The sequence below is a fragment of the Thermobia domestica genome, chromosome 9 (assembly GCF_964235325.1).
Source record: "Thermobia domestica chromosome 9, izTheDome1.hap1.1, whole genome shotgun sequence".
In the NCBI taxonomy this organism is placed as follows: Eukaryota; Metazoa; Arthropoda; class Insecta; order Zygentoma; family Lepismatidae; genus Thermobia; species Thermobia domestica.
Window position 1 is genome coordinate 77,328,083 of NC_137462.1, and position 14,436 is coordinate 77,342,518.

At 36.4% G+C, this 14,436-nt stretch overlaps 1 protein-coding gene across 3 annotated transcripts in view; it reads left to right on the plus strand.

The window, feature by feature from the left end:
• The window catches only part of Rbpn-5 (Rab GTPase-binding effector protein rabaptin-5), a 94,151-nt gene that overhangs the window by 46,652 nt on the left and 33,063 nt on the right, over positions 1-14,436 (plus strand). For all 3 annotated transcript variants that reach the window (XM_081771383.1, XM_081771380.1, XM_081771382.1), the window contains exons 10-11: positions 6,416-6,561; positions 13,465-13,558. In XM_081771383.1, the coding sequence (XP_081627509.1) occupies positions 6,416-6,561; positions 13,465-13,558 (240 nt within the window). The remainder of the gene's footprint in view (positions 1-6,415; positions 6,562-13,464; positions 13,559-14,436) is intronic.

Sequence of the window (14,436 nt, forward strand, 5' to 3'; positions counted from 1 at the left end):
GATGCCGACAGCCTATAAATTTAATTCCTGATCCTAATCCTTAAGTGAGGACTAGTAATGACAAGAACTTAGTTTGATTTCCCGTTGCGCGAATTATTTTAATTCATATATACCTATCGGAGATAGATTCTTTATATTTTATTGATTCCTGAAGATTTTAATTATTACTGCATTCTAACACGTTCTGCACATTCCTTACATATTACATACTCCTCTTAAATTTCTTCTTATATTTCATAATATATTAACTAAATTAGCCCTCTCCGCTGATCTAGTGGCTTTCGATGCACGGGATATCGAGTTCAATTTTCATTGGGAGAGCAGTGCTGTAATCGTTTAGAAAAGAGTTTCGAAACTAAATGGGTGTTGCTAGTCTTACCACCTAATTTCCCAAGATGGATCTCTACCTTGCAAGTAACTTCATCAGTGATTTGGAATATTTTGATTCCAAATCGTTTATGTTTCTTTGAAATATACTGCTTGAATGCAACCCTTCCTTTGTACAATACAATATCCTCATCGACAGATGCGCATTCCGTAGGATCGTACTGTGTCTCGAATCGGTTATTGATTATATCAAAGAAACACCTGTATTTTCACAGGTGGATTTTTTTTTTTTTTTTTTCATATTTAGCGAGCTGCCCTTGGATGCGAAAATTATAGAAAATAAAGTGGAACCGTTTGTCCACAATAGTGTTATGGCGCCATGGAGAATTGTCAAATCCTGTCCAGTAATCTTGATGTTTGCTGTGCCTAAAGGCCCATCGGCAAACACTCCGAGAAAGACATATAGTTTTTCTAAAGATATATGGAACTCATGTTCTCTTGGACGTCGATTAGCTTTCTGGAATTTCTGATCGGATACAAGTTCGTTTGTTCCACTACAAACTCCAGGAGTTGCCTGATAAAAAGATTGAAGAACAAATCAAGTGGCCGAAGGAGATTCCGTGCTTTGATATCGGGTGCTCCCCGAAATGGGGAAACACTCGGGATCACAACATTCTGAATACCCTGATTAATATTCAACCAATTCGCAGCTTGAGCTGGCTACGCAATCGTTGATGGTTGAACAGAATCATCAGAATTGCCTTCACTTTCTTCTTCGGATACTTGCATCTGCCTCACCCTTATCATCCCTTCTCTCTCCTTCATCACTGCTAGCATCATCACCCACTAATTCCTCTTCCTCATCACGAAATCCTTCGTCTTCTGTTTCTTGTGGCAAAACATTCGAAAACTTGAGGAATATTGGCTTGAGAACGAAGCTCCATTTTTACTTCCGAAAAGATACCATCAAACCAAATAGCTTCATGTGAACCTTGCTAAATACCACGCAAAATAAACAAAATAACTCTTTCTGTATCCCTTCTAAAGAATACACTATTCCAAAACACAAGTTGTAAAATTCCACTTCTCAGAGGTACTGGAACTTCTACCGTCCTTTAGGCTTGCAACACTTTTTTAAATGTTCTATATTAGCACAACTAACTACCGCTCTTGACCAACGAAAACTCTCTTCTGTACATTTCCAAAGTTTCAACCGAGTCTGAAGATAAATTTTTTATCTACGTAGAAGAAGAAAGGAATGATGCACGTGTTTGTAGGGAAAATCTTATCTCCCACTTGATAGGGTTTTTCGTCTCGGGATCCCCCAACACAATGTATATATATACATGAAGTTTGTTTGTCTGACAACAGAAAACAAATAAACACACAAAAATTTTTTATCAGGTGCAAGCAATATTCCTCCTCTTTACGTGTGACGTCACACCCCTTAGTTTTTCGACACGTGCTTCAAAACAGACACGTTATACATAGTGGCCCTTCAAAGAATGGCTAGTAAATTTTTTTTAGTGAATCGAAAAACTTCTATATCCGTTCTATAAAATACAAATGCAAGAAGCGAGGAGTTGAGGGAAGCAAAGTATTTTTTTAAAATGTTTCGCAATGCAACATAAACCCTTACAAATATGTATGACGCTTAAAGCACTTGACTGTTGGGGTAATAACGTCTCAAAACAATCACTTGAGTCATGTGGAAGTCCATGCAAACAACATTATTGTTTACCCTTTACCTGTGACATCATAGCCCCCAATCTTTATACACCGCTTGTGATACACTTGTATTAAAATACATCTTTTAGAAGTGAATGAAATAGCTCTATTTTCAAACAATATAAAATAAATGAAAAGAAGAAGGGAGAGGGTAGGAAGGGGAAAGAGGAGGAGGGAAGGGTTGGGGAAAGCCATGTATTCATTGCCATATCAGACAATCCATCTTGCAGCCTTGAAAAAAGAAAACATAAAAATATACCTACGCATCATTGTAAGGGTTATGACGTCACAAAACCAATGAAGTAAAAATAGTGATGCAGAAGAAATTTTCCCCCTTCCCTCTGACGTCATCGTCCTACCAGTGTTTGCACAATGGAGAAACGCATTACATTATATTCAATGGTCTTTCCAAGAATAGGTGGAACTAAAAAAGTACAAGTTTTGGTGCATGTATAGGCTTCTGTAGCCTATCAATTAGGGAACTACCTCCATCGCTTCACTCTAATGCGATCGGACTCCAAAAGGTTAAGAACATGTTAAAGGATGTGAAGATGAAACCTTACCGGCCAAAACTTTTGCACACGTTGCACGAATGTGATCCTAATCGGTCTTGTGTTCTGTGAGTGATTTCTTGTTTGGAGATAAACGGGCACGTAAGCAGACACAATTGTGTTTACAAGTAATATCAATCCACACGAAATTGTAACAGAAATTTTAAATGCCGCTGGTATCACTGGGGTAGAATTTGGAGTGCTGATGCCGTAGGACCATTATTTTTTGAACGAAGTGTTACCAGTGACACCTTCAAATGTTTCAAGAACTTGTCATTCCAGTACTTGAAAATAACCCTCGTTACGAAAACATTCAGTGCAGGTAGCAACACGATGAAGCACCGCCTCACTTTGGTGGTGTTGTGAGGAATTTTTTGAATCAACATTTCGGTGAATGAGTTGTTGTGGTATGACAGGTTGGTCATGTAGTTCATGTGATATCACACCATGCGGCTTCTCCATGTGAAATATTGCCAGAGACGAGGTGTTGGCCGGGCAATCTCAGGATTTGGATCACTAGAAACAGTAATCAATCAATCATTTAAGAGATTGGAGGACAATCCGTGGTTGTGCCTTATTCTTAAATCAATGAAGAAGGAAGAGGCTGAACTTAAGTCCGACTTTACGACGTTGGGAGTGTCAGTATTCATATCAGTGACCCTGAAAACTATGGGTTCGACACTGATATCTGCCGTTTCCCATTATTTTTACATGTAACTCCTTTCTACTCTCGCTATATTAGAGCTAGAAATGTCTTACTGTATAGCATTTTTTTCTCCAGATACTAAATCGTACGTGCACCAAGTTTGGTTGAAATTGCTCCAGGCGTTTCAGAGTTACGGTGTAACATGCATACCATACACACACACAAATACCATATATATATATATATATATATATATATATATATATATATATATATATATATATATATATATATATATATGGGGTCTCATAATAATGAGACACACGTAATTATTTAATTTTGTGAGACGTAAGTAATCTTACATAATTTATGTTACTGTTCTTGAAAGCCAATGCACGTGAGTTTGTCATTCATTGATGATGATGTGGACCCTTAGGAAAATTGGTACGTTTTAGTGGCGTAGTTTACTTCTTAAGACTCGATCATCACAGCACAAAGGAAATTCAGACAACACTTCAGTAAGCACGATACAACATCCCGGAAACTGATTTTCTGTGCAGTAAGGAACTACCGAGAAACATGAAAGAAGAAAAAAAAGCGTGTTGCTAACGCAATACACCAAAGTCCAAACAAGTCTACCAGTCGATTGTCCTAGGAAGTGAATGTTCCACGAAGCAAGACCTGCCGCTGTATCCGTATAAGATACTGGTAGCAGCAATTGCTTCCACCAGATAGGCTTAGTCGAATAACGTTGTATGATACGCTTTTGGATAAAGCGCAGCAAGGACGAAACTGTTCTTAAGCACCCAATCTCGTCGTATGACACTCATTTCCACTTGTCTGGTTACTTTAATAATCAAAACTGTAGGTTTTGTGATCGAGAAAACCCTCGCAATGTGCACGAAAAACTTCTGCATAGTGTCAAAGTTACCGTTTGGTGTACCGTGACTCATGCGTGTGTCATCGGTGTGTACTTTTTCGAGGACAAAGATTGTTCTGTCGTTACCATTAATAATAAATGTTATAACCACATGCTCAATACGCTTCTCATTCCTAAGTTAGAACATCGTAGTTTGTCAGAAATCTGGATGCAACATGATGGCGCAACTGGTCACAGCACGACAGCCTATGACAACTCCTCGCATATACTTCCCAGGGTGTCTCATTTCATGATTTGGTGACATCAGTTGGCCAGGAAGATCACAAGATATATCACCGCAGAGTACTTCCTTTGGGCTAACCTGAAGAAAGAAGTATACGCCAACAAACCACGAACAATGGATGCACCAAAAGAAGAAATTGAGAGGGAAATTGCAGCCATTTCGGTTGACAGGCTTCATCGCACCAATTTGCAGCTTAAAGACAGAGCCTAAGAATTTTCTCATTGAAACAGTGGCTACCTGAAGGACATGATTTTTAAAGCTTAATGTAGTGTACAAAACTCCTTTATGTTCACGTATGTATTCACTATAGTTTGAATTAAAACTTATTATTACAATACCAAATATTTGTTTAAAATGTGTCCCATCATTATGGAACACCTTGTATATTTGGGTATTACCCCTGTCAGAAAATAAGTAACTGAGTAGAATAAATAACGAGAAGTAACACCTTCAGAGTTGCCCCTACACAACATAAGGAACCGAGTAGGACCAATAACAGGCATAGCCCTTGTTAATTCCCGAGCTAGCTGTCGTGCCTGTTCTTGCCTAAATTTGGGCTTAAATATCATCGGAATCGGCACTAACAGCTCAGCAACCCCGAAACTTTGATTCGACACTAATCTCGATTATCTTAGACATTTTATTTTTCACCCTGATGCCGATGGGAGATGAATTTGGACTTTAACGGTATCCGAAATGTGACTATTTATCTCAGCGACTCGGAGAACTATGGATTCGACACTAACGTTAGTAGTTTTCGATTATTTTTACGTATCACCACATCCCACCATCTAGGAGTGCTAATGGGAGACGAACGTGGACTCAAACGGCATCTGGAGTGTCACTGTTCATCTCAGCGACCCCGAAAACTATGGATTCGATACTAATATCAATATTTTTTATACATTTCCCCCTTCCGAACATCCCTAGAGGCGCTCGGGAGTCTACACCACCCCATGAGGGTTAAACTTGGACTTAAACGGCATCGGAAGTGTCACCAATTAACTTAGCAGCCCCGAAAACTTGATTCGACACTAATATCGGTCCGTTTTGATTATTTTATTTTGGCTAGGATGCCGGGTTCCGATTTCCGGCGGAAGCTTATGTGGTTCGGATCCCACATTAAGCTGTAGATCCTTGTCTCATGTATCCTCGCTGCCGAAAGGGACACTACTTATAAATGTTTTCGATTGTAAATGTCACCCTTTCCCTCCAGGAGTACTGATAGGGGCTAACTTCGACTTAAACGGCATCGGGAATGTCCGATTTGCTTCAACGACCCCGAAAATTATGGACTCAACACTCATATCGGTTATTTTCGATCATTTTTATAAGATCCCCCTCTCATACGCACTAGGTTTGCTGTGAAGATCTTGGTCCCATATTATTAGTTTCCAGATTGTAAATAATGTGTGTACCAAGTTTTTGAAATTGCTCTAGATGTTCGAGTTACACTTAAACATACACACGCATGCATATATATAAAAATTAAAATACTGATGCGTACTAAGTCTTGTGAAGCTGATACATAACAGCCAAACTCGATAACTTAAAAGAGCGTGCTTTCACAACCTTTACACAATGTTCCTTTTGAAAGTGTGTCTTGTTGCTATACGCTATTAGAAAAGGTTGTAACAGGAGTTTACCGTCGAAAATTTAAAGGATAGATACGGAATGCTGGGGTAATTCGAGGATATTACAGATAAAACAATAATTACCATAACTACTTAAAACTTAATATAATTTGAACCCATAATCAAAAGAAAGAAAGAAAAAGAAGTAGATGGGAAAATCATGTATTATCTGCTTTCTGCAAATATATTTTGACTACTCCCTTGGGCGATCTTAATATATCTCCATACTTTTGTTTTCTTGTCTTGTTAATGTTAATAATAATAAAAAAATAATAAAACTATAAAATGTTACTATTTTCTCATGATTTTTTCTGTGCTTTAAGATACACATGTAACATATTTGAAAGGATTTTCTTCTTCCTTAAGGTTGCCGAACTTAATGCGAAAATGATCGATGCAGAAGAAGCATTACAAGAGCTTCGGCAAACATATACTCAGACTTATACTGAAGTACATGAGCAGCTCAAGAAACTCACGTCCGAGAGGAAGGATGTACGCCAACAGTTGAAAAGGTACGTCTTTATTCCAGTAGAAGTTCATATAAGGAAGTTCTGTGTGTGTTCTTTTTTTTTTAAAAAAAATAGATTTTCTTGTATCAATTGACCAATTCGAATGCAGGTTTTGTATTAAACTCTACATCAAGGAAACTATTTAAATTGGTTATTTTATTCCGAAGTTATTAAAGATAATAATAATAATAATAATAATAATAATAATAATAATAATAATAATAATCGATAGATCAATGGTAGTGTGCCCACTTTGCATGGAGTCCTGATTTAATCCCAGCTTGCACAGCTCCAAATAAATAGCAAATGTACACTCATGCCCAAAATGATTGTCGCATATCTATAACTGTCTTCTTGTAAGAATATAATTTGATAATGATTTTGCTGGGTACCATTAATACTGATACTATGTGTATAATCTGGAAAGGAATATTTGTGGTAAATTTCATAGGAAAAGAATTATAAATACGAAAATTGGAATGAGTAAAACAAAATGTAACTAAATGGGCCAGAAAGTTTTATTTTCGTTTTACTGTTCTTTTGACATGAAATTTACCACATACATGTCTTTGCCGATTATGCACATACTAACATTATAAAAAATACCGGGCGAATTCGTTATCAAATTACTTTCCTACAACAACATTTTTATAGACATGCGACAATAATTTTGGACATGAGTATATATATATATATATTTTTTCGGGAAACATCTTACCAATATATATCTCTATCTATCTATGTATATCTATCTATCTATCTATCTATCTATCTATCTATATATATATATATATATATATATATATATATAGATAGATAGATAGATAGATAGATAGATAGATAGATAGATAGATAGATATAGATAGATAGATAGATAGATAGATAGATAGATAGATAGATAGATAGATAGATAGATAGATAGATAGATAGATAGATAGATAGATAGATAGATATAAATAGATAGATATATATATATAATAATAATATACAGTAGCACCCCTCTCACCGCCCTCGGCTGGTCCGCCACTCCGGTTGATCCGACCGTGCTCGAGCCGAACTTGTTTCGACGCGTCAGTGACTCACAAGGCCCATTGACATTTACTGCAGTCACGGCATTACTATTTACTTGCCGTTACCGCTTGCCCGCTTCAGTGCTCCGTCATCTCTTGTATCGTTTCTTTCGTTGTGCATGTTTTCCGTGCTGCACTATGCACTTTTTAGTGCTTACTGTTTACTATACTGTAATTTTCTACTATAGGCTTACCTAGCAAATACTGTACATTCAGTATGTATTGCTCTTTACAGTAATATCAACAGCTTTTGTACTTTTTTTTTTTCAATGTTTCTACTGCAGAGAACAGTACAGCCATTTCGGAGTTCAGTGAATGTTTCTTGTAATGTAAATCAGTATTTTTCTGCATTTTCTGATAATCCGACCTTTTTTGCGTTCCAAAGGTGATGGATTAAAGGGGTTCTAGTGTTGCGATAGGCACACCCGCTTAATGTATTCTATGTAACCGTAAACACGCATTAGTGAAATAGCAGCTACTCACGAGAACGTTAACTCGTGCCGACATGGCTACAAAGTCATGAAGTGACGTTTCCATATTATAATATAATTTAGAAATTCCAACCGTGATAACGGAGAAACTTAAAAGGGACAGAGAAACGAAACTTTGCACGAAGCAAGTAAAGAAAGGAGGACATCTGCCTGTGTATTACGAACACCACCGGATGAACAGTGTTGCCAACCCAAGAGAAAGTTGCGTTTTGTAAATAGAATGCCCTAAATTGGGTATCATCATTGGAAGCAACAATGAAAATAAAGACAAAAGAGATGGAAAACGCAGATCAGTGCTGCAAATGTTTCGAGAAATAACGTGAAAGATGTGTTAAACGCAAACACCGTGGCGCAAACAGGGAGTGAAGTACTAACGTTTTGTAGACCTTAAATTAAATATTTACAAAAACTGTTTACGCTGACTCCAAGTCTAGAAGGGTCCGTGGAACAGTGTTGCCATTAACAGAAGAGAAAAATTTAGTTTAGAAAAGGTACAATATCTCGGAAAAGGTCACTAGTGCAGTGTGGTTTAAAGCCTATAAGGCAAGGCGTTAAAACATGAGCAGCAGTACCGTGGTCGTGAAAGATCGGTAAGTCGTTTTTGACGTCATCATCGCTGTCAGCGACCTCGAAAACCCACGAGTACATAAACCCATGCAAATTGCGCTGTTTTCATATTTTCAACAGATTATTAGAATTCCAACCCACTGTGCGGCGTCGCCATCTTTTACAAACCTTACTTTTCAGCTTTAACAAGATACCAAATATCTCGGTCAGCACGTGACTTATCGATTTCACGTAACAATGGTACTGCTCCTCATTCTCTACCGCCTTGCATTATAGATTTTAAACCATACTGCACTAGTGATCTTTTCCGAGTTATTGTACCTTTCCCAAAAGAGATCAACAAATTTTCTCTTCTGTTGATGGCAATACTGCTCAACGGACCCTTCTAGACTTGGAGTCAGCATAAACAGTTCTTGTAAATATTTAATTTAAGATGTACAAATTAAAGTACCTCACTCCCTGTGTGCGCCACGGCGTTTGCATTTAACACATCTTTTACATTATTTTTTGAAAAGTTTGCAACATTGATCTGCGTTTACTATCACTTTTGACTTTATTTTCATTGTTGCTTCTAATGATGATATGCAATTTAGGTCATTCGATTTACAAACTTTCTCTTGGGTTGGCAGCACTGTTCATCCGGTGATGTTCGTCAAAACACGGGCAGTTGTCCCCTTTTCTCTACTTGCTTTGTGCAAAGTTTCGTTTCTCTATCTCTTTTAGTTACTCCGTTATCATGGTTGGACATTCTAAATAATATTATAATGTGGAAAAGTCATTTCATGACTTCGTCGTCAAGTCGGCACGGGTTAACGTTCTCGTAGGTAGCTGCTATTTCACTAATGCGTGTTTACGGTCACATAAAATACATTTAGTGGGTGTATGTATCCAGGGTATCGGTATGTGTGTAGCGAGTGTGTATATCGGTCACGAAAGTCTTGAAAAAGTCACGAAATCAGAAAACGGTCATGAAAGTCAAGAAATTTAGCTTTTGGGTCACGATTTTTTAAAATCTGTACAGATATAAGCATGAACTGGAAAATTTTGTTCTATAATAGATTAAAATTCATCACAAAAAATGTCTATGGTCGGCTTTAGACGCGTACCAAATTGCAAGCAATGCACGATTCTATCGCATGCATGAAAATTTGGCCCAATTTGCACCCAAATTCGCTCTTGAAAATGTTAGTAAATGTTAGGGTTTGGGAAAGAAAAGGTCACGAAAAAGTCACGAAATTTCATTTTGGAATTTTAGTAGACACCCTGGTATCGCAACGCGAAATTACCCATAATAAGGGACACCCTTATATATCGGGTGTTATAAAAATGGCGCCCACGGACAACAAAGCACTATTCTACAGGTCAAAATAAAGCGAAAATGCTATATAACAATATATTCTGCGGGGCCTCCTTCAGCTGCTATGGCGAATCAAAAATTTCATTAAGTGGCAACGTCTTAAATTAACTTGGAACAATTAACATTGCCTACGAATCCGTCAAACAGTTACATCGATCATTACGCTAATGGGTGGTGCTAGTGTCAGCTTCCATCTGGACTTTAACTGCCATCTGGAAAGAATCGATGTAATTATTCGATGGATTGGTAGATCTACTTTATGGTCCTTTATATGTGACGTTGTCACAGTGCAGTTCGCGTCTCCAGATGAGGACCTGAAAGGTATAAAATTACGTATATTTTTCGCTTTATTTTGACTTGGCATCCACCCACGAACAACAAAATTAATTTACATTTTTAGAACACCCAATAAATTTTATATATATGTATATAAATATGAACATATTTCATCTTGGATCAAGTAACGTGTACTTATATTAAATTCCCAAACTCAGGATTATCACAATATTTGGAAAAGAAAATTATCTATATGACGTAAATAAATTTTACATAAATCCAATAGTAATATAGATAGAAAAGTAAGAAAGATGTTTTCATAAGAGCAAAGTTAGAAAAAAAAAATGCTAATAAATTTGGATTTTGAATAGTTGGAACACAATTATAGATATATTTGTGAAACGAAGAGAGCGTACAAAGTTTACGGAAATTGTCAACTCTTCATATTTGAATTACGGCGGCCGGTAGGTAGATATAGGCTGATCCTACGTGATCCTTTTTATTTTATTTATTCAGTCTTTTCTGAACCTGATAATATCTACGTGTTTTTTTTTTTTTTTTTTTTTTTTTTTTTTTTTTTTTTTTTTTTTTTTTTTTTTTTTTTTTTACTACATCGCTACTCACATACTCGTGTTAGTACGTGTAGATGGGGTTGAAAGTGTCCCAGAACACCTTGTAAGTTAGTTTTGAATGGTGAGTGCGATGTTTTAAACATATTCATCATTCTTATTGTCCCCCATATTTAGCCACACTTAACCACAATATATGCCACCTGATCAGCTTTTATGGAAACCCTTCGAATCCTTCAACCTCATGTATTAACAGTTGAGGTTGGCTCTCACCAAAACACTACCCATATGAATGTAAGTATACTGCAATATCTTTGTATCTTATAAGCAACATGATTTTATTGAATGTGTTTCATTCTATAGGTGAAAATAGATTTCCTGATATATATTTTCTAAAGAACATTGGCAAAAATCAATCTGTGCATACCCTGTACTTTAAATATCATTCCACTGCGTAATTTTGCAGAAACCAAACTAAATCTCTCTTTAGTAAAATTTTAACTGCCAGTAATTTGCAAATGAGTTTACCTCAAAATATACTATTTTCTAGTCTGAATTGAAGGTTTGTGTTTTTAAGCTGCAGTAAACTACTCTAATTGACCTACAAATATAAAAATTATTCGAAGAAGGAATTTCATAAAAGGGCATCGTTTTGAGTTTCACTGAATTTTAGATAAATTTTATTTTAACATAGATAAATCTAGCACATTTTGATAAGCTTAACAGTCGGAATCATAATTGGATGATTATTTTGCTAGTAAGATTTCTACAACCAATTCTATTGCCTTCAGCTGCCAAACGCTAAGTAAAGAGCTTCCGCTTCCCAAAAATTTTTACATTCTATTTATCTTTTTTTTCCTTAAAAAAAAAAGAAAAGAAAGAAAGAAAGAAACTAAAATACAACAATATCTTTATAAAATATTGCTGATCACTTACAAACAGTTATATGACCACTTGACGGTACTAATATACATAAATAGAAAAAAAAAAAAAAAAAAAAAAAAACAAGATGCTGTTATGTGCCGGTGATGTGCCATCAGTCGTAGCTCAGAATAATCTCTAAAATATTCATTAAATGAATGTAACAATTGGGGATGAAACTGATGCACAACACGGTACTTAACTGGAAGAGTTATGATTGAATTTAAATAAAATTCAAATGTTTTAATTTTGAGAATGACTAGTTGGGGAAAAGGTGAGAGAGAGAGATAGGTTATGACTAAGAGATAAAGGATGAGCACTAGCCTGACAGATCCGATGAGACTGGTGTCGTCCTGGTCATCTGGATGATGAATGGTTTTCCCTGGAGGAGCCTGGATGTACTGGAGTCAGCCAACAACTGGAACTCAATCCTGCTGGACTGCCAGGGGCGTCGAGTTCTCTCGTCTTGATGCGTCTCAATGATGTTCTCCTACACATTCATTCCACTAGTCAGATATTGGACTCTATTGAATCTGTGGCGATGAACCAACAGAATGGTACTCCCAAGATATGGAGTTGGTTGTTCTCCAATGGAGCGACGTGCCTTTCACTACGATCCTGCACCTTCCTAAACCTTATGGTGAATACCCTCTGTCGATGTGTCCTCCGTGGTTTTGTTTAATCGAAAAATGATGAGTCTGACATTCAGTGAATGGGGAAGTATCAGGCTAGACGGAAAGGAGCGTGGAAAAGCAAGAAGGAAACTAGTCTCGTTTATTGACAATTTCAAAAGTGACAATTAACAAATACATGCTTATACAAGCTGTCTGGCAATGTACAACATTAATGAAAGTTTGTTCCGTTGGATTTTAAATGTTCATAATTCTGTCGTGGATAAATGTAATTTAACAAGATTATTGAATTTGGCGAATTAAGTTAAGAGTTTACACAGTTATTTCCACTTTTTTTAAATTTGAAATGTCGAAGGAATAATCATCCGATTAAGATTTCCAGGGCTCGTAAAAGATCATGGTTCTTAATGGTATTACGCACTTGGCGATTTATTAATCTTAAATTGATAATGTTCACTACGTATTATTATGATGATGAAAGCATAGAAATGAAATTTAAAGTGTGATTACTTACAGGTGCGTAATTATTTATAGTGTAATTGTGTAATAGTAAATGTGCATAAATGTTTTATATTGAAATTATGCTAGTTTACAAGTTTGTTTCGTTAAGTCTATTATCCTGTTACTAATCAGAGGTGACACCATACTTGATAGGCGTTTTTGGAGGGCGTTCAATGAGGAAAGGGTGAGGTTCTGTGCTAATAAGAAAATCGATCCTGCACTTTCCTAGCGACTCGATACATTAAAGATAATATTTGCTTTAGAGGAGCAATTCATTCAGGCTTTCTTTGATTCAATTGAATTCTCGATATGAGTGCATACTGTTAATAGTAATAAATAGGAGACAGAATTCTGAGTCCCCATAAATTGCTATGTGATGTTTCGGTGTTATGTGTAAAATTTCTGTGAGATTTTACATAAATATTAAAATTTCAGTAAAAAAATATTTACTACGACTGTAAACTTTCACTACTTTTGATGGAAAATGTGTGTATTAATTTCTGATTAAATTTTGTTTTTCAGGTTACAAGAAGAGAATGATAGTCTGATGGGAAAATACAGTGTTCATTCGCAACAACTCCAAAACGAGATGATTAACCTGCCAGATAATGTAGAGGTGAGTCCACAAATCTCTTGCTTGTCTGTATTTGTATATCCATTTCGTTTCAGTTTATCAATTATAATTTTTAATTGTTGAAGAAAAGAAAATAGATACAGTCGATACAATACTGTTTTTACAGCTACAAGGGTTAATATCATAGTTCAACAATAATTCGCAAATTTTGAAAATTGAAGTTCTCTGCAAGAAAAACAGTCGTATTATCAGTAGTCACCCAGTAAAATTAGACTTCGACATTGAAAAAATGTCTACCATGCAGAATTTTGTGAAAATCTTTATTTTGACGTCTTCAACATATCCTGGAAAGTATCCTTAATTTGAACCGCTGGTTTTTTGTTTTTTAGGGAATGAATTCTAGTTTTGTGCAATTACCTCGAAAATTAATTTTTCGAGAAAAATGGGTCATCGTCATAGGTATTCTGCCCTTATTAGCAGGTCACTTGCCGCAGCTGAGAAGCTTCTATGCTCCACGGTCCTCCGCTAACCTCTTCGTCTTCACCTATGATCTTTCTGTTTTTATATCATCCATTAATTGTAGTCTCCTTCGCCCCCTCCCTCTCTTTCCCGCCACCATACCCTCTAGGACGTCCCGCATGATATAATTTCTTCTTAGGGAATGTCCCAACCAGTTTCTCTTCGTCTTCTTAATAATATCTAAAAGTGTTCTTTTCTCACCCACCATTTCTAACACTCTCTTATTCGTTTTCCGCTCAAACCAACTAATTCTTTCCATTCTTCTCCACAGCCACATTTCGAAGGCTTCCAGTCGATTTTCATCACCTTTACGTAATGTCCACGTTTCCGCCCCATACAGTACAACACTCCACACGAAGTATTTTATGAGTCTTTTTCTCAAATCTTTATTCAAGGTCCCA